The sequence below is a fragment of the Lupinus angustifolius genome, chromosome LG09, assembly GCF_001865875.1.
Source record: "Lupinus angustifolius cultivar Tanjil chromosome LG09, LupAngTanjil_v1.0, whole genome shotgun sequence".
In the NCBI taxonomy this organism is placed as follows: Eukaryota; Viridiplantae; Streptophyta; class Magnoliopsida; order Fabales; family Fabaceae; genus Lupinus; species Lupinus angustifolius.
This window is the reverse complement of record NC_032017.1, coordinates 2007550-2024961: the sequence shown is the minus strand read 5'-3', so window position 1 is coordinate 2024961 and position 17412 is coordinate 2007550. Positions and strand designations below refer to the sequence as shown.

General features: G+C 33.0%; 3 protein-coding genes and 1 non-coding gene across 5 annotated transcripts; 2 read left to right on the top strand and 2 right to left on the bottom strand.

Moving 5' to 3' along the window:
• On the top strand, window positions 1-838 carry LOC109356443. Its single transcript, XM_019599764.1, has one exon. The coding sequence runs from the start codon at window positions 116-118 to the stop codon at window positions 584-586; it is 471 nt and encodes a 156-aa protein (XP_019455309.1). The 5' UTR covers window positions 1-115; the 3' UTR covers window positions 587-838.
• Window positions 7672-10098, bottom strand: LOC109357373 (probable E3 ubiquitin-protein ligase RHC2A). 2 transcript variants are annotated; one of them, XM_019601300.1, is made up of 2 exons: window positions 9088-10098; window positions 7672-8180 (listed from the first exon to the last, which is right to left on the bottom strand). In XM_019601300.1, exon 1 carries the CDS (start codon window positions 9903-9905, stop codon window positions 9123-9125), a length of 783 nt encoding a protein of 260 aa, XP_019456845.1. In that variant the 5' UTR covers window positions 9906-10098; the 3' UTR covers window positions 7672-8180; window positions 9088-9122. The 2 variants fall into 2 exon arrangements, with proteins under 2 accessions (XP_019456845.1, XP_019456846.1); XM_019601301.1 differs by having other exon boundaries at window positions 7672-8178; window positions 9093-10098.
• On the top strand, window positions 10180-10261 carry TRNAS-GCU. The gene has a single exon. It is a non-coding gene; the product is annotated as a tRNA-Ser (tRNA).
• Window positions 12799-17318, bottom strand: LOC109355722 (GTP 3',8-cyclase, mitochondrial). The gene is made up of 7 exons (XM_019598914.1): window positions 17079-17318; window positions 15440-16060; window positions 15056-15223; window positions 14774-14965; window positions 13679-13747; window positions 13152-13236; window positions 12799-13049 (listed from the first exon to the last, which is right to left on the bottom strand). Exons 1-6 carry the CDS (start codon window positions 17145-17147, stop codon window positions 13153-13155), a joined length of 1203 nt encoding a protein of 400 aa, XP_019454459.1. The 5' UTR covers window positions 17148-17318; the 3' UTR covers window positions 12799-13049; window position 13152.

Below are 17412 nucleotides of genomic sequence, written 5' to 3'. Positions count from 1 at the left end.
CCTATATTTTTCCTCCTTAAGAAAGTCATCATTTTGCTTCTTGCATGAGTGAGATTTGAGATCACATAATACCAAACAAAGGGTTAAAGGTGGTAAGTAAATTTCTACATAGAAAATGGAGGTTCAATCATCACCAATAAAACGCAACTATGATATCACCATGTCAAGAAGAACAAGGAAGCAATCATTACAAGTGCAAGCTAGTAATGAGAAACCACCACCAATACCAATGGAAACTAGGGTTCTTCCTGAGTTGAAAGAAGATCAAAATGAGAATGTTCACAAAAGCTTGAAGAAGCTAACCATAGGAGATGAAAAAGATGCAATAATTCACTGTAGTAGTGACGAAGGAGAAGGGAAAAGAGGAAGTAATAACTCACTTGGTGAACATTTCATTGAGGAAGAGAAGCATCTTCAGCTAGTTAGGATGCAACAAAAAGACAACTTACAAGGTATGAAGTTGAAGAAGTTGGTGCGTCGTTATGCCAAAGTTTTGGGCCAATTGATGAAAGCTAAACGTGATCCTCATTTAGGTGAATCTGGGAAAAAAACCCTTTCAAGTGATCATCCTAGGAAAAAAAAGTGACATTGTAAAGTTTTTTACATTGTCAGCATATCATCCACTGTTGATTTGTGTTACTTTTGTTTGAGAGTCAATAGTGGTTAACAAATCAACGGTGGATGATTTGCTGATGGCGTAAAAAATACTTACACTGTCGGTGTATACATATTAAATCCGGAAAAAAATATTGATTTTAGTAACTGTTAATTTGCTTGATCTATTATCTATTTCTAAATATGTGCTTACATAATGGCAAGAAAAGTGGCTTAACTCTTTCCCCATTGTTCTTATCATCTATTTAAGGAACTCATCCATATAACATTATGTTACATATATTAATGGTAGTAATGTACCACTCAAATATGTCCTTAATATGTTAGTTTTCAATTCTCAATACTAACATTAGTTTTCACTGGCTATGGGTTTGTGCCTTAAACAATTATAATTAGTTTTCACTGTTGAATATGATAGTCTTATTAATATTGTACTGATTATCAAATTGATCAAAACAATAATAACAATAATATAATGATTATAATTACTCTTTTCAGATAAGTGGTTATATTAGGATGAACCCATGTTTTTAATATGAATATTATGACATTTCCAAATTTATTATCATATATTTTAAAAAAAATTCAAATATATTTTTTACCTTATGTAATTTGTGTGGTCCTTCTAAATATTATAGATAATGAATCAAGTTCTCTTACAAGTATATATGTTGATATTGCTTATAATATTATTACTTTATTCGAGTTCATGATGATCTTACACATATAATAGATTATGAGATCACAAATTGCTGCAAAAGTCTTAAGAACTTATGAATTTTTATAAATCATTTAATATTGATAACATATGTATTTTTGTACAAAAATTTTATCCTATGGATTTCAATAAGTAAGAGAATATTAATTTCATATGTCAATTTCAATATTTTATTGTTGATGTCATTAATCATTCATGTTTGGAAAACTCTTAACAATTTTTCAATTAAGTGCAACTTTAATAATTTAGGGAAAGTGAATGCATATTATTTGTTTGATTGATTTATTCATCTTATTTTAAATATTTTAGTTTAGCTACTACATAAATATCATTTTCAAAAATCAAGACAACCAAATAAAATTATGTAGTAAGGTAGAAAATGAATTTCTTGAACACAAAAGAAATAGCTGTAAATTTTACCTTTGATTCAATAATCGACGGGTTTAAGTCTTTAAATGAACAAAGAGCGACATTTTAAATGAATATACATTTTTCTTTAACGTCTTTAATTGTTAAATATAATTATTTAGAATTAATATATTATTTTGAAACTTTTTATATTTTTGTTCTTCAATTAATCTTACTTATAAATTGTAATTAAATATTATTGTTCCCCTTAAACTTTAGGTCAAGATTCACCCGTAGGTCAAGGCATACCCTTTATATATAGTTTAGTTTTATGAATCAATCAAGTTAAATCCTTTTTTTTATCATATGTGGCTTCCAATCATGGTTTATCAACAATCCTTGATTGTGACACCATTTGAAATCCATCATTCCATTTCTCACCATTCATTAATCTATCTTCAACCTTACTATTTACATTTTCTGCATATTAGTTTTAGTTACTAACCTTCACTCATAGACTAAAACTAACATTTTCAAGGGTTTCTGAAGGAGGTCTAATCAACTAGTTTCTAGAACCCACTTTTTGGAAATCAAAGAAACTATCAAGCTTTACATCTTATGTTTTCTAGTTTTTTTGTTGAACTTATATGTATTGCATGAACGATTGCAAAAGTTAGGTCTTGAAAAATAAATAAAAAACAAAATATATCAAAAGGAAAAGAAAAGAATATGGTTCAAGGGTTCATGTCTTGTTGCAAATTTTATTTAAATCCATATAGTTTTACAGTGAGAAAAACCATTTTAGATCTACTCCACAAAACCACTCGTATCAAGCAACAATTGAAAAGAAAGAGCTCCATGAAGAGGAGTTCTTACAAATTAAACCTCATAAGTTGGAAGGACAAGCCAAAGAATGTCGAAAATACCCCAAGAAATTCATTATTCTGAAGGAAAATTGGGATTATACTAGTGATTCGTATAATAGAGAGTGAAAGAGATTGAGAGTGAGGGTGAAGTGGCATATCTTTTTATGATTAGAAGAATTTTGGGTAGCTAGATGCTTAGTGAATGGGGAAACTTGTTCACTATTAGTTGATGAGGGGAGTTGTACCAATGTAGTAAGTGGTAGGCTAGTGTCAAAACTGAAAAATCCCCATTAGGCCACACCTTAGACCATACAAGCTTCAATGGCTTAGTGAGGATATAAATGTGCTAATGAGTAAGCAAGTTGAACTAGAGATGTCCATTGGGAGTTATTGTGACAAGGTGTTGCATGATGAGGTACCTATAAAAGTTAACCACATTCTTTTAGGCCAACCATAATAATATGATACAAGGGTTGAACATGTTCCATATAAAAAAAAACTATTTTATGCACCAAAATAAGAAAATCATACTTAAACCCCTTAGCTCTAGGGAGATGTTTGATGATCAAAGTAAATAGGAGAGAGAAAGTTCATGTGAAGAGAGAGAGAGAAAATAAGAAGCAAATAAGTGAACCAAATGAGAGAAACCATAGTTTCTTCTCTAGGGAGAATGAAGTGAGGTGGAGATTGTGAAGAAGATCTTTGCTCCTGACCTTGACAATGTTTTGATGAAGACACCAACATCACCAAAAAGAAGAAAATGAAGAATACTTATGAAGACAAAGAAGAACAAGACTTCAAGAAGATTAGATTAAGTTTCTATAGGTACTTCTATCCTAAAACTACTCTTACTTATGTAAAGTAGTAATGCTCAAACTATCTTTAAAGAATAATGAAACACTTTGAAAATACTTAAAACAATTTTTGAAAAAACTAATGCATGATGTTCTTGACCCACTGAAATTGTAAAATATTTACATTAAGGATGTAAAATATTGAACCCAATAAATAATTGGATCTCAATATGCAATTCACAAATATATTACACCATTCATGACAAAATTAAGGATCAAATGAACATTAGAATTTGATACCCAATTTCACATTCCAATATGGGAGAGTCGAGTATAAGAGCTTAACAAACATGTCACCTAAACTGCTTTCCATTTTTTGAAGTTTTGTATTAGAACAATATGGAATCTCTTAGTTCGTAAGCCAACAAGAATATAAGAGAACAATTAATGGGTAGATGAATGAATTGCAAAGAGGAATGACATGCACACGTTCTTTTATAGTTCGTTAATGGGTGGAAGGACATGTTTGACGAGGCATTGGAAAACTAAGGATAAGAACGTGCCCTTCCACGAGGAACGGGGATCATCTGTCCCACTTTTTTGTGTCTCATTGTGTCCCAACCCAATCAGAAAATCCTCATTCTTCCGCAAGCTAATATTTCATGTTCAAAGTGTTGGAATCGAAGTGGAAATTTCCTTTGTTAGCCAGAGTAGTCCATGCATTCATTTTCTTCTAATGTCAAAGTTTATGCATTTAGTTTTAAAAATCACTAAATAATATAAAAATATGATATACTTTTACTATAATAATACTATTTAAATATGCATTCAAAAGTACATTAAATAAAAATGGAAAATAAGTAGTTAAAAAGAAATATAAAAAGATTTTGAAAAATTATAAAAAATTAAAACATGAACAGAAAGAGTAATATTCAAAGTATGAGTTGATATTGTATGGTATTAGAGACTCCAATAATGTAATATGAGTGAAAGTGAAATTTTTAAGTTTTGAAATTATATAATTTAATAATAACTAAAAAAATTTATATTTAAACAAATTTTGATGCTACATCTCATCATTTCTATCTAGTACTAGATTCTAAGTATGAGAGAATATACACTCTCAAAGTCTACACGTTAAGAGTAAAGCGTCCATTGTGGACTTAGTAGAACACATTAACTGATTACTGTTCCAAAATTATGTCACATTATATATTATATCATTTATAGTTGATTGAAAAAAGATATTTAAATTAAAAAAATTATAATTAAATATATTTTTAATCAATCAAAAGTAGTGAGATATGAAGTAACATATTTTTTGGGATAGATAAGAAGATGTGCTCTCTAAGGTGTGTGTTCTACCCCTGTTCTAATCGGATAATCGCTCATCCATTCCGAGCATAGAGAATATAGTACTCTACATACCCCAATGTCTGCCTCAGATGGACCCACTTATAACACTATAAATGCTCTAACACAACATTAACATATCTCACCCACCATTTAATGCATCTTTGACCTACTATTTAATGCACCTCTAACCCATCATTTAATGCACCTCTAAATACATCTCTAACCCACCATTTAATGTGTCGCTGATCCGCCTTCAATTTCAGATAACATGCTGTCTGTCATGCCACCTGCACATTCCACCTGTTCCTGACAATTCGATAAGGGATGATTCACAAGACAAGGAAGGACGACCAGAGTACGTCCTTAATACCCGTTAAATGTTGGCCAATGACCATATGTCATCTCAACATTCCGTAAGCTTTATAAATAGGAGAGATCATACAAGGAGTATAATTAATTCTTTATTCCCCTCATTTATTGCTACATTTATTACTTCAATTTCTCTCTTATTTACTCTCCTTATCTCTCTAGAATAACTAGCTGACTTGATCATGGGAGAACCTTTTCAGGTATCTCCCCTAGTGAGTCCAGACTACATCCGACCAGGTTCCCTTATTCTTCATCTTCTATGAGATATTCATCACTAGTCTTTTACATCAATTACCGACCATTCCCTCTTAGCAACAAATAACTGTGTGAGAGCCAAATGAAATGAGGGGATGAATTAGGAGAAGTTAGGCAGAAGTTTCTTGACAACATATGGATTGGATCAAGTGGGTTCCAAATGGACGGTGATGAGTCATCAGCATCATCTACTTTTAGCCTAATTGATTACCTAATCATTATTTAATTGATTTGTTTCACATGCAACAAATGTCTCATTTTCTTCGCCCATTGGATGTACAAGATTGATTTTAATCCTTGCCATATTGTGGTAATTTGATTTACGCTAATAAGGTCGCATTACCCATCATGAGATAGGGTTATATTTTTCATTAATCAATTATCGACATGAATTTTATTTATAATTAATCACAGATTGAAGAAATTATTTATTCAACTGATTTAACCATTTATTAAACTTACATATAGTATTCCTAGTTCCTACCACAAGATGGATGATACAATTTCCCAAATGTTGTTATTTTAATATTTAATTTCCCAAGTGCTAATATGTTCGGAAGAAGTATTGATTGTAAGAAAGTGCTAACTTGACTTGCAACACACCACTGTCATCTGATTAAGTTTCAAAGTCAATCAATAGCCATAAAACCAATTAAGTATTTTACAATGAATGGTGAAAGACTCGTGTGGAGACATATGTAAGTAAATACAATAAATAAATTATTGAAAACATGTTAAAATTTATTTCTAATTAAAGTTTAATTATAAATGATAATACCAAAAAATATAATTGTATTTGTCTCTAAATATGATATGTTGTACATTTCTCCTTACAAGTTTTTCTAACTTCACACCAACCTTACACGAAATTCTAGATGAACCTTTTTTGGTGAATGCAAGCAATTTCACTGGAAGGTCAAAATTCCGCGAATTAGAAGTCCATTTTAATGTCTTCGCCTACCTAAATATATACGTTGAAATGTTTTCAAAACAAATGAATCACAAGATCAAAAGCATCTTATATTTGTTAGGGTTAGGGTCCTAAATTTCCCTTCATGTGCATAAACCTAAAATATTTAACATGATGAAGGATAAATATAATTATATTCAATAAATCAACCTCTAAATATATTTAGATTTATGTATACTAGACTCTAATACTTTAGTGTCTCTTTGTGAGTTGAGTATTAGATATGACAGAAAAGAAAATCAAAACTTCAAAGTTATTTTATAAGTATATTTTACAGTTCTCAAATCTTTACTTCTCGTTTCTTTTCCACCAAATCTTAACTCACAAAAAGACACTAAAGTACAAGTTTCCACTAGAGGAGCTATGCCCTATTGGTTAAACAAGAAAACATCACTAGGAATGATAACAAAGCGACTTAAGTTGGGTTGAAAATAATATTACCATCCCTAAACTCGTCGAATTTCGGGTAATCTAAACTCGATCAGAACTCACCTGAAACATTTATTATATATATATGAGTTATATATATATATATATGCCAAATTTCTTTTTATATATATATATATATATATAGGTTAGTATGTATTTATGTCTAATTTTATAATTTAATGTATATTAACTGAGTTCAAATCAGGTTCTTGGTAAGATATCAAATGTAGCAACTCCGAACCCGAAACTTGAACTCAGGTAAAATCTGAACTCAATCACACCAGATTTTCCCGGACAAGGATCTGCTGTCCCAAACTCTGTTCCAAACCCTGTCCCAAACCAATCATATTATGTCACGTCAGTTAAAAAATTAAATATTCATAACTTTATCAGTTTTGTTTCATTGTGATTGACCAAGGACGTGATTGGGGACATGGTTGAGAACAGCAGATTCCCATCCGATTTTCCCTATTAAATTTATCCTAAAAAATGTACCACTGCTTGTAATTGATCAGAGAAATATTCAATTATTAAATTTTTAAATATATTTTTTCAAACATCGTAAAACATAGAGTGACACACAAAAAGTGAGATCCCATGAACATCACCCGCATATAAGCTTTATTACACGCTCCTAATATATTCCTTCTGGCACTCCTCCCAGATCCCAATACTAATACCAAGTAAGTATTAAATAAAAAATGCACAGTTGTTTTTTGAATATAATAAACATACAAAACTTTATATATGAAGCAAGGAAAATTAATATTTAGAAGGATGAATTAAGGGGATTTAAAATTATAATTCTCGTATTCTTTAAAATTGCCAAAGTCAATGAATCATTTGGGAGAATCTATGATTGAAGTTCAAAATGCAATTATGATAAAATCAAGCAGCTGCATTCATCCCATAATTAAAGACCGTAACGCACGCAACTCAGACACCACCAATTATGCAATTTCAAGGCTCTTCCATATTAAACAGCCTCACCCAGATAATTCAATCCCTCCACAATTTCATTTCATACAGTAACTAGAATTATTTTTGGCAGGAAATAACATCATCTGCTGCAAATAAAAAAGAAAGAAAAAGATTGTCAACAAAATGGTTCAGTGGAAAGGATCCACTTTAGCAATTCAGACACAGCAAAAATCAAAGGTGAAAACCATACAAAGATTTTACTTTCTATCATGGAGGGAATCTGGGTAAGATAATCCACTTCCAAGGACCAACATAGAGAGAATGGAGAATGGACAGCTGATGAGAAAAATGCAAAATACTTGTGAACTCCAGTTTATTGTATTTCGGCTATACTGCTATATCTAGCTAGTGGAGTTTTCCCAAAAAAAAGGAGGGAGAAAGGAGAGAGGCATTATCGTCCGTGCAGATTTACACTTGATAAGACGATCTATGGTGAATGGCGATGCAACTTCAATATTGTTTTATTACACTATATACCTGCAATCAAATATCAGAAAAGACAATGTTAGTTCACAAACAATAGGGCTTGTTGCAAAACAGAAGATAATGGTTAATAAAAAATCACTGTAGAGTAGGCTCAGCGCCTAATCCTGTAAGACATTAGTATCCTGCAGAGAACAGAATATAGTCAATGCTGCTGAATCAAGTAGTATTTATCATATAACATTAGCACAGACTAATGCATTAACATCAAACTCTAAAAATCGGTTATGGTCTCCTCCCCTTCCTCAACAATACACACAGAAACCCAGCTTCATTATTTGCAATAAACAACTAACTCAGTCACTTTATTGGCAAAATTACAATACAAGACTTTGGTTTTGGCAAGTTCGAACTATGCAATAACCACACAATAATCTTCCCGTTTTATTTAGCTTGAAGTCTTGAACCAAATGCATGTGATAATCTGCATGATGATGTGAAGGAGTTATGGCACTTGCAAATAGCAAGTTGTGACTGACCACCACAAATCCACGAAAGACTTGTCCGGAGATCCTTCAAGATTCATCTTTTTTTCTTCTGTTTGTTTCCAATTAAAACCCTTCCTAACTCCCCTTACCTCTCCCCAAAGGTAACGTTCTCTTACTTGACTCAAAAGAAAGGGATGCCAAAAATTGCTCTTTAAAACCCTTACATCAATAGGGTTAAGGTAAAGCCTGGAATATATTTCTGTATTTTATACAGACTAACTACCAGTAATTTTCTAGAGACAGCATGAAGTGGTAATGAACGATCTTCAAGGCCAATCATGCAATAGCAGGGCAATTGATGACAGATTAGCCCACAAACAACAACAACAACAATAACAACAAAATAAGTCGTAATACACAAATAAGAAATAGTTATTTTCAAGTTTATACTTAAATATAAAGAGCAACAATAACGTATACCTTGATAAATTTGTAGACACAACAACACCATCACGGTAATTGTTCATCACCACCACCACCAATGCTAACAATCACAGACTCACTCACACCAGAACCACCAGAATCCTCGTGAAGAATCCCATTCCTAGAAGCAATGTGATTCAGAGTAGTTCTCAATCCATACAAATCCTCCTCCTCCTCTTCCTCCATCAGCTCCAAAAGCCTCGCCATCGCCACCGTCAACTGCCTCCTGATCTCCCTAGTCCTGTCACCATCACCGCCGCCACCTTCTTCTCCTTTCTCTTCCCCGTCCACCACCCGAAACCGACACAGCGGGCATGAGTCATGGTTTAAAAGCCACGGCGTGATGCAATCGGAATGATACAAGTGGTTACAAGGAAGAATCATCGCTTTATCGTTGACGGCGATATCGTCTTTACACACAGCGCATAAAACGACGCCGTTTGGGTCAAGATTTAAGAGAAGGGATTCAGTTACAACGATTACAGGTACGGTTTCTGACGCGCGTGGTTTTGAGGCTATTAGCGTTGTTGGGTAGAGTAGAGCGAGCGGGTCTTGGACGACGACGTCGTTTCCTGAAACGGCGTCGTTGGGGTTAGTGGTGAAAACGAGGCTATGGAGGAAAGGGGAATCGAAGATTGAGAGTGGTGATGCGGCGTCGTTTTGGTGGAAAGGAGAATCCATGAGCTCGAGGGATTGTGTGAGGCAATGGGGACAAAGGAGTGGTGAAGAAGATTGAGAGGGAGTGAGAGCCACGCTCATATCGCATTCGTGGCACCAGTATGTTATTAATTCTGCCTCCGCCGTCGACATTGCGGTGGTTGCGGTGGTTGTGGTGGTGGCGTAGGGAATTAATGACTCTATTTTAGTGGTTGTCGGCAAGGGAATTAAGGTGTGTGGAAATTGGGAATGGTTGTTATTGGTTATGAAGGAGAGAAACAAAGTGGGGCCCGCACCTAACCTCCCTCTATCTCTGGTTCGTTTGTCTATCGCTGTTTTACACTTTTTGACGTTTTGTTTCCTTTCGTTTATAACTGCGAAATGCAAATAGCATTGTAATAGTATCTTGTGCATGAAATAGCATCTTGTCGCTTTGGCCGAGTGGTTAAGGCGTGTGCCTGCTAAGTACATGGGGTTTCCCCGCGAGAGTTCGAATCTCTCAGGCGACGATACTTATTCTTTTTTTCTTTATCCTCTTCTGTGTACCATTGGAACTTGGATTTATTGCCATTTATTCGTGTTTAACTTTTTATTAGATATTGATTAAGGCTTGGAGTGTTTTAATCGTTATATACAAAATTTTAAAGCCATTGCATTTTTTATTACTAAAGATCTATTTAATAAGATATAGGGAGGATATATATTGGATTACTAAGAGTAACATTTAATATAGAAACAATTATTTATGATTAGTTTCTTATTTATAAAGTCGGAGAATAGTGTTAGTTTTACCGAATAAATATAGGAAGGATATGATATAAATATTTGAGTAAATTATACTGATACTCCTGAGTTTTAGGGAAATTACATAAATCATGCCTCATTTCTTTACACCTACACAAACCCCTTATTTTTTATACTTTCATTACACTAACCACCCCTGCATAAGAAGTAAGTGTAATCTTTTTAAAAAAAAAGTGATAAATGCAATTAAGTTAAACAAAACATGATATATTATGAAGACAAATTCAAATAATATACAAATCAATGTATCTCTATTATTTTTTGTTATAGAATGCATCAAAAATTCTAAAGAGATATTGTTTAAATCGCTCTTGTAATATATCATAACGAACCAAAAATAATAAAATACATTGATTTGTATATTATTTGAATTTGTCTTCATAATATATCATGTTTTGTTTAACTTAATTGCATTTATCACATTTTTTGTTTAAGATATTACACTTATTTCTCATGTAGGGGTGATCAATGTAATGAAAGTGTAAAAAATAGGGGGTTTGTGTAGGTGCAAAAAACTGAGGGTTGGCTCGTGTAATTTCACTAAAACTCAGAGGATGTCAGTGTAATTTACTCTAAATATTTTTAACATGACTCAAAAATTATCATATATCATTTTGATTATCTAGATTTTAAACCGTATAGTTGGACTCAATGGTTTCATATATAATTAATAATTATATACAAATTCAAAATTTTATATTATTAATAATGATGTATAATTATAATGAAGTGATATATCTTCATCTGTTTTTTGAACATGAGTAAAACAAAACATTATAATAGTGTTATATGTTTTTTTTATAAAATATAAGTGAACCATCTGGTTCATTGATTAATTAGAGTTGATTTTAAGTCCAATCATTGATTGGACTGTCGGATCAAAGGTGAGAACTTTAGATAGCATGCAAAGGTGAGAACTTTAGATAACATGCAAATGTCAAAACATTTGAACACTTCATCGAAGGAAAAAAGTTAAAACATATCAAATAAAACAAAAGAAAAGAAAATTTGAATTGAAGTTGAAAATTCAAACAAAAATGAAGCAACATTTTAAGAACTTGATTTCATGTTTTATGGAGATATGTTGAAAGATAGGAAAAAATCGAAAGAAATATTGTGACTTACCTTCTCAAAACCACAAGCCCAGATACCGAAAACACTAAACTTACCACCCTTTTGTAGTCCAACTTTCAATTTTGAAAAGTCATGGATGGAGAGAGGAAGTGGACCTTGTTGCCTATGTAGGGATGGCATCAAAATCCAGGCCTATGGGTACCCACGAGAAAAATTAGTACGGGCATGGAACACAAACGGGTACCCACGAATTTTAGAAATGAGTTTTTAAAATACTAGTAATATATATGGACATGCATGCGTTTTGTGGTACTCATGCTTGCGGGTATTAGTTATTTATGTAGTCATAATTTTACCCATAAGTTCCTAATTTCTTCCTCTTTGGAGTTTACTTACTCTCACTGTTTTTGTTCATCTATCCATCTCTTCAAATTATAAGTGATAGATACACATAACATACCTTTATTCACTTATATACACGTTATTGTTTCCTCTGTCTCATATCTCACCACCTTCTTCTTCACCTTTACTTCTCTTACTATTTTATTATATTTTTTCTACAAGAGAGAAACACAAATGAATGTTTTATGTTCCTTTTATTCTTATTTCTTCTGTTTTTGTAAAAATGTAAACATTTATTCCTTCTATTTTTGCTTCTTCTAGTTCTTTTTTTTATTTTGTCCAGACATGTAAGATAGTTGTTAAATTTGGTAGTGCACCCAACACCCTAATGGTGAAATAGGAAATTAGGAAGTCATTCATAATGCCGGAAACCTGTGGGTAACGAGAAAAACACGTGATAAACCTGCACAATACATGTGGGTACGATAACATTCACATATTTCAAATTGGTAATAGGTAGCTATTACCTGTGTCTGCTCGTGCCCGTTGCTATCCTCATACTTGTGCAAGGCACATCACGAAGATCAAGTTGGGGGATTAAAGAAGGAAAATCAGACAAGTATAGGATTAGATGAAAGCAGAAGGTTGCAATTATAAATATTTCAAAATCGACTTGCAAGGCATAATCCTTTCTGCATTGTAACAGGCATTACAAGACTTCTCAAATTTCCATTATGTCATGTCTTCCATTAAAGAGATAAAATCAACAGCCACACCAAAATTTTAGGCTCGGATTGTAAATTACCATTGGATAAAAATTAGATAATATCTGAAAATCTAAGCCCAAATTTGCATTATTCACCAGTATAGCACTCACCTTTGTCCTTTGATATATTCTAAAAGTAGACAAATTTATAAAAATATATGCTCAGGTAGAATTTACAAAACTGTGACACCCCCACATGGAGTTAAATTGATCATTAATGAAAATCCTTTTCCAACTCTCATCTTAAGCTGCTTCTAGACTGATCTAGTCATGTTGCCTGGTATATAAGCAATTTTAACAGTATATGATGCCTGAAATCAGAGACAAATGATGTTGTTTTCTCAGTAAATTATGGAATCAATCTTCTAAGAAATTGAATGATAAAGTTTAAGGAGAAAAAAAGATGATTAGACCTTATCCGCCGATATGAATCATAGGCCTATTTGCTGTCTTCGCTATGTCGAACATACCAGCATGTGAAGCTTTCTTCTTCTTAACCTAAATCAAAGGAAAAGGAAGCACTCATAAACATAATAGTAGAAGATCATATGGAATAGCTTAAATAAAGTTTGCTATACAATTTCAGGTAGTATACTATTGGAGTACATCTTTTGTCCCACAATTTGTGTCATCCCATGTATTATCAGCTGTGATTGGTTGAAAAAATTGTATTTAAGTTAAAATTTTAAGTATTTCTCTGACCATTCACAGTTGTGTTTGCTTTGCTACACAATCATATTAAAAGCAATCACATATCTTGTAGGGCAGAATTTGACTAACTACATTAAAATTAGATGTGAATGAAATTCTATTACAGCATTGCTAAGATCATAATGTAAGAGGATAATAGATCCTAGCACAGAAGGTAAAGAAGTACTAAATCATCATCATAATGAAATTCTTAATCTTCCTTGAAAAACTAAAACTGCATATTGCATACCGCTGCCCCAATTATCTCTCTAAGCTCCCGATCATCTGCACCATTTCGCAAGGGATCTCTTAAGCTAACCTGCAACAGAATGAAGAAATATAAGAATATAAAAAATGAAATGAAATAAAATAAAAAAATGTTTTGCTTAAGTTACACAAAAGATGGCATGTGTTTAATGACAGATTCACATTGTTACTATCAACAATCACCTTATAGAAGGTGAGCACTTATCAAGTTCAATGATTGCAATATTGTACAAGATGCATTTTACTTTCAGTACCATTCCCCAAAATAAATGCGAGGTGATTCTCAAATGTACAACAGTACATGAGTAACAAAATGGATGGGCAGATATTTATGATATTAAAAACCTAGATGGATGATGCATCTAAGAAATCTCCAAAAGGCCACAACTAAATGGAATATCATATGAAATAGCATATGCACTAAATAACTACAATCTATCAATTGTGTTAAAGATCTGTTGCGCAAAAATTTCCCATTGACCAAAATACTTCAAGCTTGACTAAATAAATCCACTTTCTGCAGTGTACTTCAGACTACTTAATTGTCAAACGATTTTCGGAAATTTATGTCAGTCTAATAACAAATTGTCCAACAGTTTCACTTTCTCCCAAAACTGAGAATACATCTAACAAAAAACTCACAGAAGAAGAAATTAAGATTCAAGGTTCTAATCTAACGCTGCCTACTTTTTCTCCTTTTATTCTATAAAGCCATTGACCAATTGTATAAAACAACTACCAGAACCATGGCCTCACATTGGCATCAGCTAGCTGCAAAGAATCCGCTACACCCTATTTAAATCCAAGATTGCTAAAGGTTTTCAATAGTATTAAGGCCTTAAATACTAATTCTGTTAATGCAGACCTTGTTCACTCTTTTCAATCCTCCATTTCAAATTTTCAATACAGGTTTGGATTTAGAAAGCCTATAATTTCTTTCCATCATCATTAACAGTTGTAACCATGCAGATTCACCAAAAACAACATTAACATTTTTACACATTCTAGTCAAATTGTAATCAACAAATTCAGCGACAGGCAGAATATACTGAATTTTGATAGCTAGGACATAACTTACCTCTGAAGGACCAAATAAACAGACTTTGAAGTTTCCATCGGCTAGTAGTCGCAATCTATTGCAGCCAGCACAAAAATGTTCAGTCATCGACGTGATAAATGAAACTCTACCTTGATGTCCATCTATTGTGAAATTCTTGGCTGTATCTGTAGGGTGATCTTGAAGTCTCTTTAAGCTTGTAAACCGTTTAACCTAATTGGGAACAATGGTTATAAAGGGTATCTACTATAAGCAGAAATAAAAACTCATTAAGTGAGCTTTCCTATCAGAATTCTACCTTACCACTGTATCCATCATTTCCGTGTAGGGTACAAGTTTCTTGACGTTCCAAACATTCCCATCAAAAGGCATGAACTCTATAAACCGGATATTAATTGGCTTTTCACGTGTTAACTCAACAAAGTCACATATTTCATCATCATTGAATCCACGCATTACAACACAATTGACCTGAAATGAATAGAAGTGTACAAAACACTTTAAATGCATCCATCATTGACATGAAAAGTTAACCGTAGAGGTTATTAGCCCTTAAACACGAAAAATTCATATGTAAAAATCTGTTAGTAGTTCGAACAACATAATAATTTGGCCAAAGCAAAACTACTCAATGGTTGGTGATCAAAACGAAAAATGTGCACAAATAAGATAGAAGACGAAAAATACCTTGACTGGATTAAACCCAAGGTCTATGGCAGCATTAATTGAATCCATCACTTTTTCATGCCCTCTGCGCCTAGTCAAAAGCTCAAATTTTGCTGGAATTAAAGTATCTAAACTAATGTTCACAGAAGTAAGTCCACATTCTTTTAGCTTTGGGAGTTTTCTTGCGAGGGCGATACCATTGGTAGTCATGGACAGTGTCCTAAGTCCCTTCAAGTTTGACAACTCCAAACATATGTCTTCAATATCCTTTCTCACAGTTGGTTCACCACCAGTCAAACGTATTTTATTTACCCCGCCGCTTACAAACAGATTTGCTACTCTCAGAATCTCAGCCTTCGTTAAAAGTTGAGGCCTAGGAGTAAGCTCCACACCATCTTCCGGCATACAATACTGACACCTTAAATTGCACCGCTCTGTTAAGGATATTCTCAAGTAAGTGTGCAACCTTCCAAATGAATCTACTAACATATCAGAGACAGAATTATCTTTTGGCTGATCTTCAGACAAGGAAGAACAAGATCTTACATAGGTTCTTGAGGTATATCCATTCATGTTGCCAAAGAATAAAGATTGACCATTAGTATTTCTTGAGGTACCATGGGTCCCCATCTCCCAATTCACCTGCATTAATAAAGTTTCGGCCATTAATCAGTCACATCTTCGTAAACAATTCCATACCCCTTGTTTAAGCTTTTACAACACACAAAAAAAGAGATTATTATGATTGAAAATTTTACTTTAGACACCTGCATAGTTGTTTGGTTGAACTTTTACACACACAAAAATAAAATAAAAACTGAAAGCTATATTTTCCAGCTTTTCAAAGAATCACTTTTTTAAACCTAAACAAGTGGGCCCTCAACAAATGTACCAAATTAATAATTAACAGTTATTCTTAGACACAATCCATGGAGAAAAATAAAAATTCTTATACGGATTCTTATATTAATCCTTCAAGTAAGAGCAACGTTTTAAATTGCACTCTGCAATTATCGTATTATTGCAGTTTCGGGAGTATTTGCAGCACAGCATCTGCATCGCAGTTGAGGCCACATCAGTCGCTTTTTTCGGCAATTTTCCACAATTGTCATAAACTCAACATAATTTAAAGCACTGAGTGAGAGTATTATGAAAATTCAATGGATATTGGAATGGCAAAACTAAGAGTCCGTCAGCGAGTTGGATTTTGGAGGGGGTGAAAGGATAGGGAAGGCTTCAGAACTATATGACAAATGTACTTTATGACTCTCAAACCTTCATTTTCCTTTCTTCCCTTCCAAAACCCAACTCGCAAATGGACCCTTAGGATTTGGAGGGGAAAGAAGAAAAAAAGGAAGGCTTCGGAGTCATCACATAAATATATTTCATGGCTATCAATTCTTCTCCTTTCTATCTCCTCCAAAATCCAACTACTAAACAAACCCTAAATATGAATGATTTTACAAGTTTTATAGTTTACCAGTGGATTACAAGTTTATAATAAAAATACCCAATATTGTGTTGAATCATCCAGCAAACTTTGTAAATGATATATATAATATAACCCAAAAGAGCAATGTTCTGAATCCATTAAGATATAGCTTGATTAGTTACATGAATAATCTAATACAAAATTGAACAGAGAGAGGGCGATTTTTACCAGCAAGGATTTTGATGGTTTGAACCCAAACCTTGAGGAACGAATGAGTTTTGTTAAGTGGCGCCTCATTCTTGATGAAGAAACAATGAATATTGAAATAATGAATCAATCACTTAAAAGTAGGAGAAGTTTATTGATGTCAACGGCAAGACAAAAAATTTATACAGAGAACTTTCAGGCGTTGGTTGTGAAGATAATAATAACAGGTAAGTAATGACAGGTGTGAAAAAACACATAAACTCGAAGTGTCTATAGAGTAGAAGAATATAATTATAATTTCATTTCATTTTTTGTCTTATTTTATCGCCTCTATTATTGGAGACGAGTCTCGCTC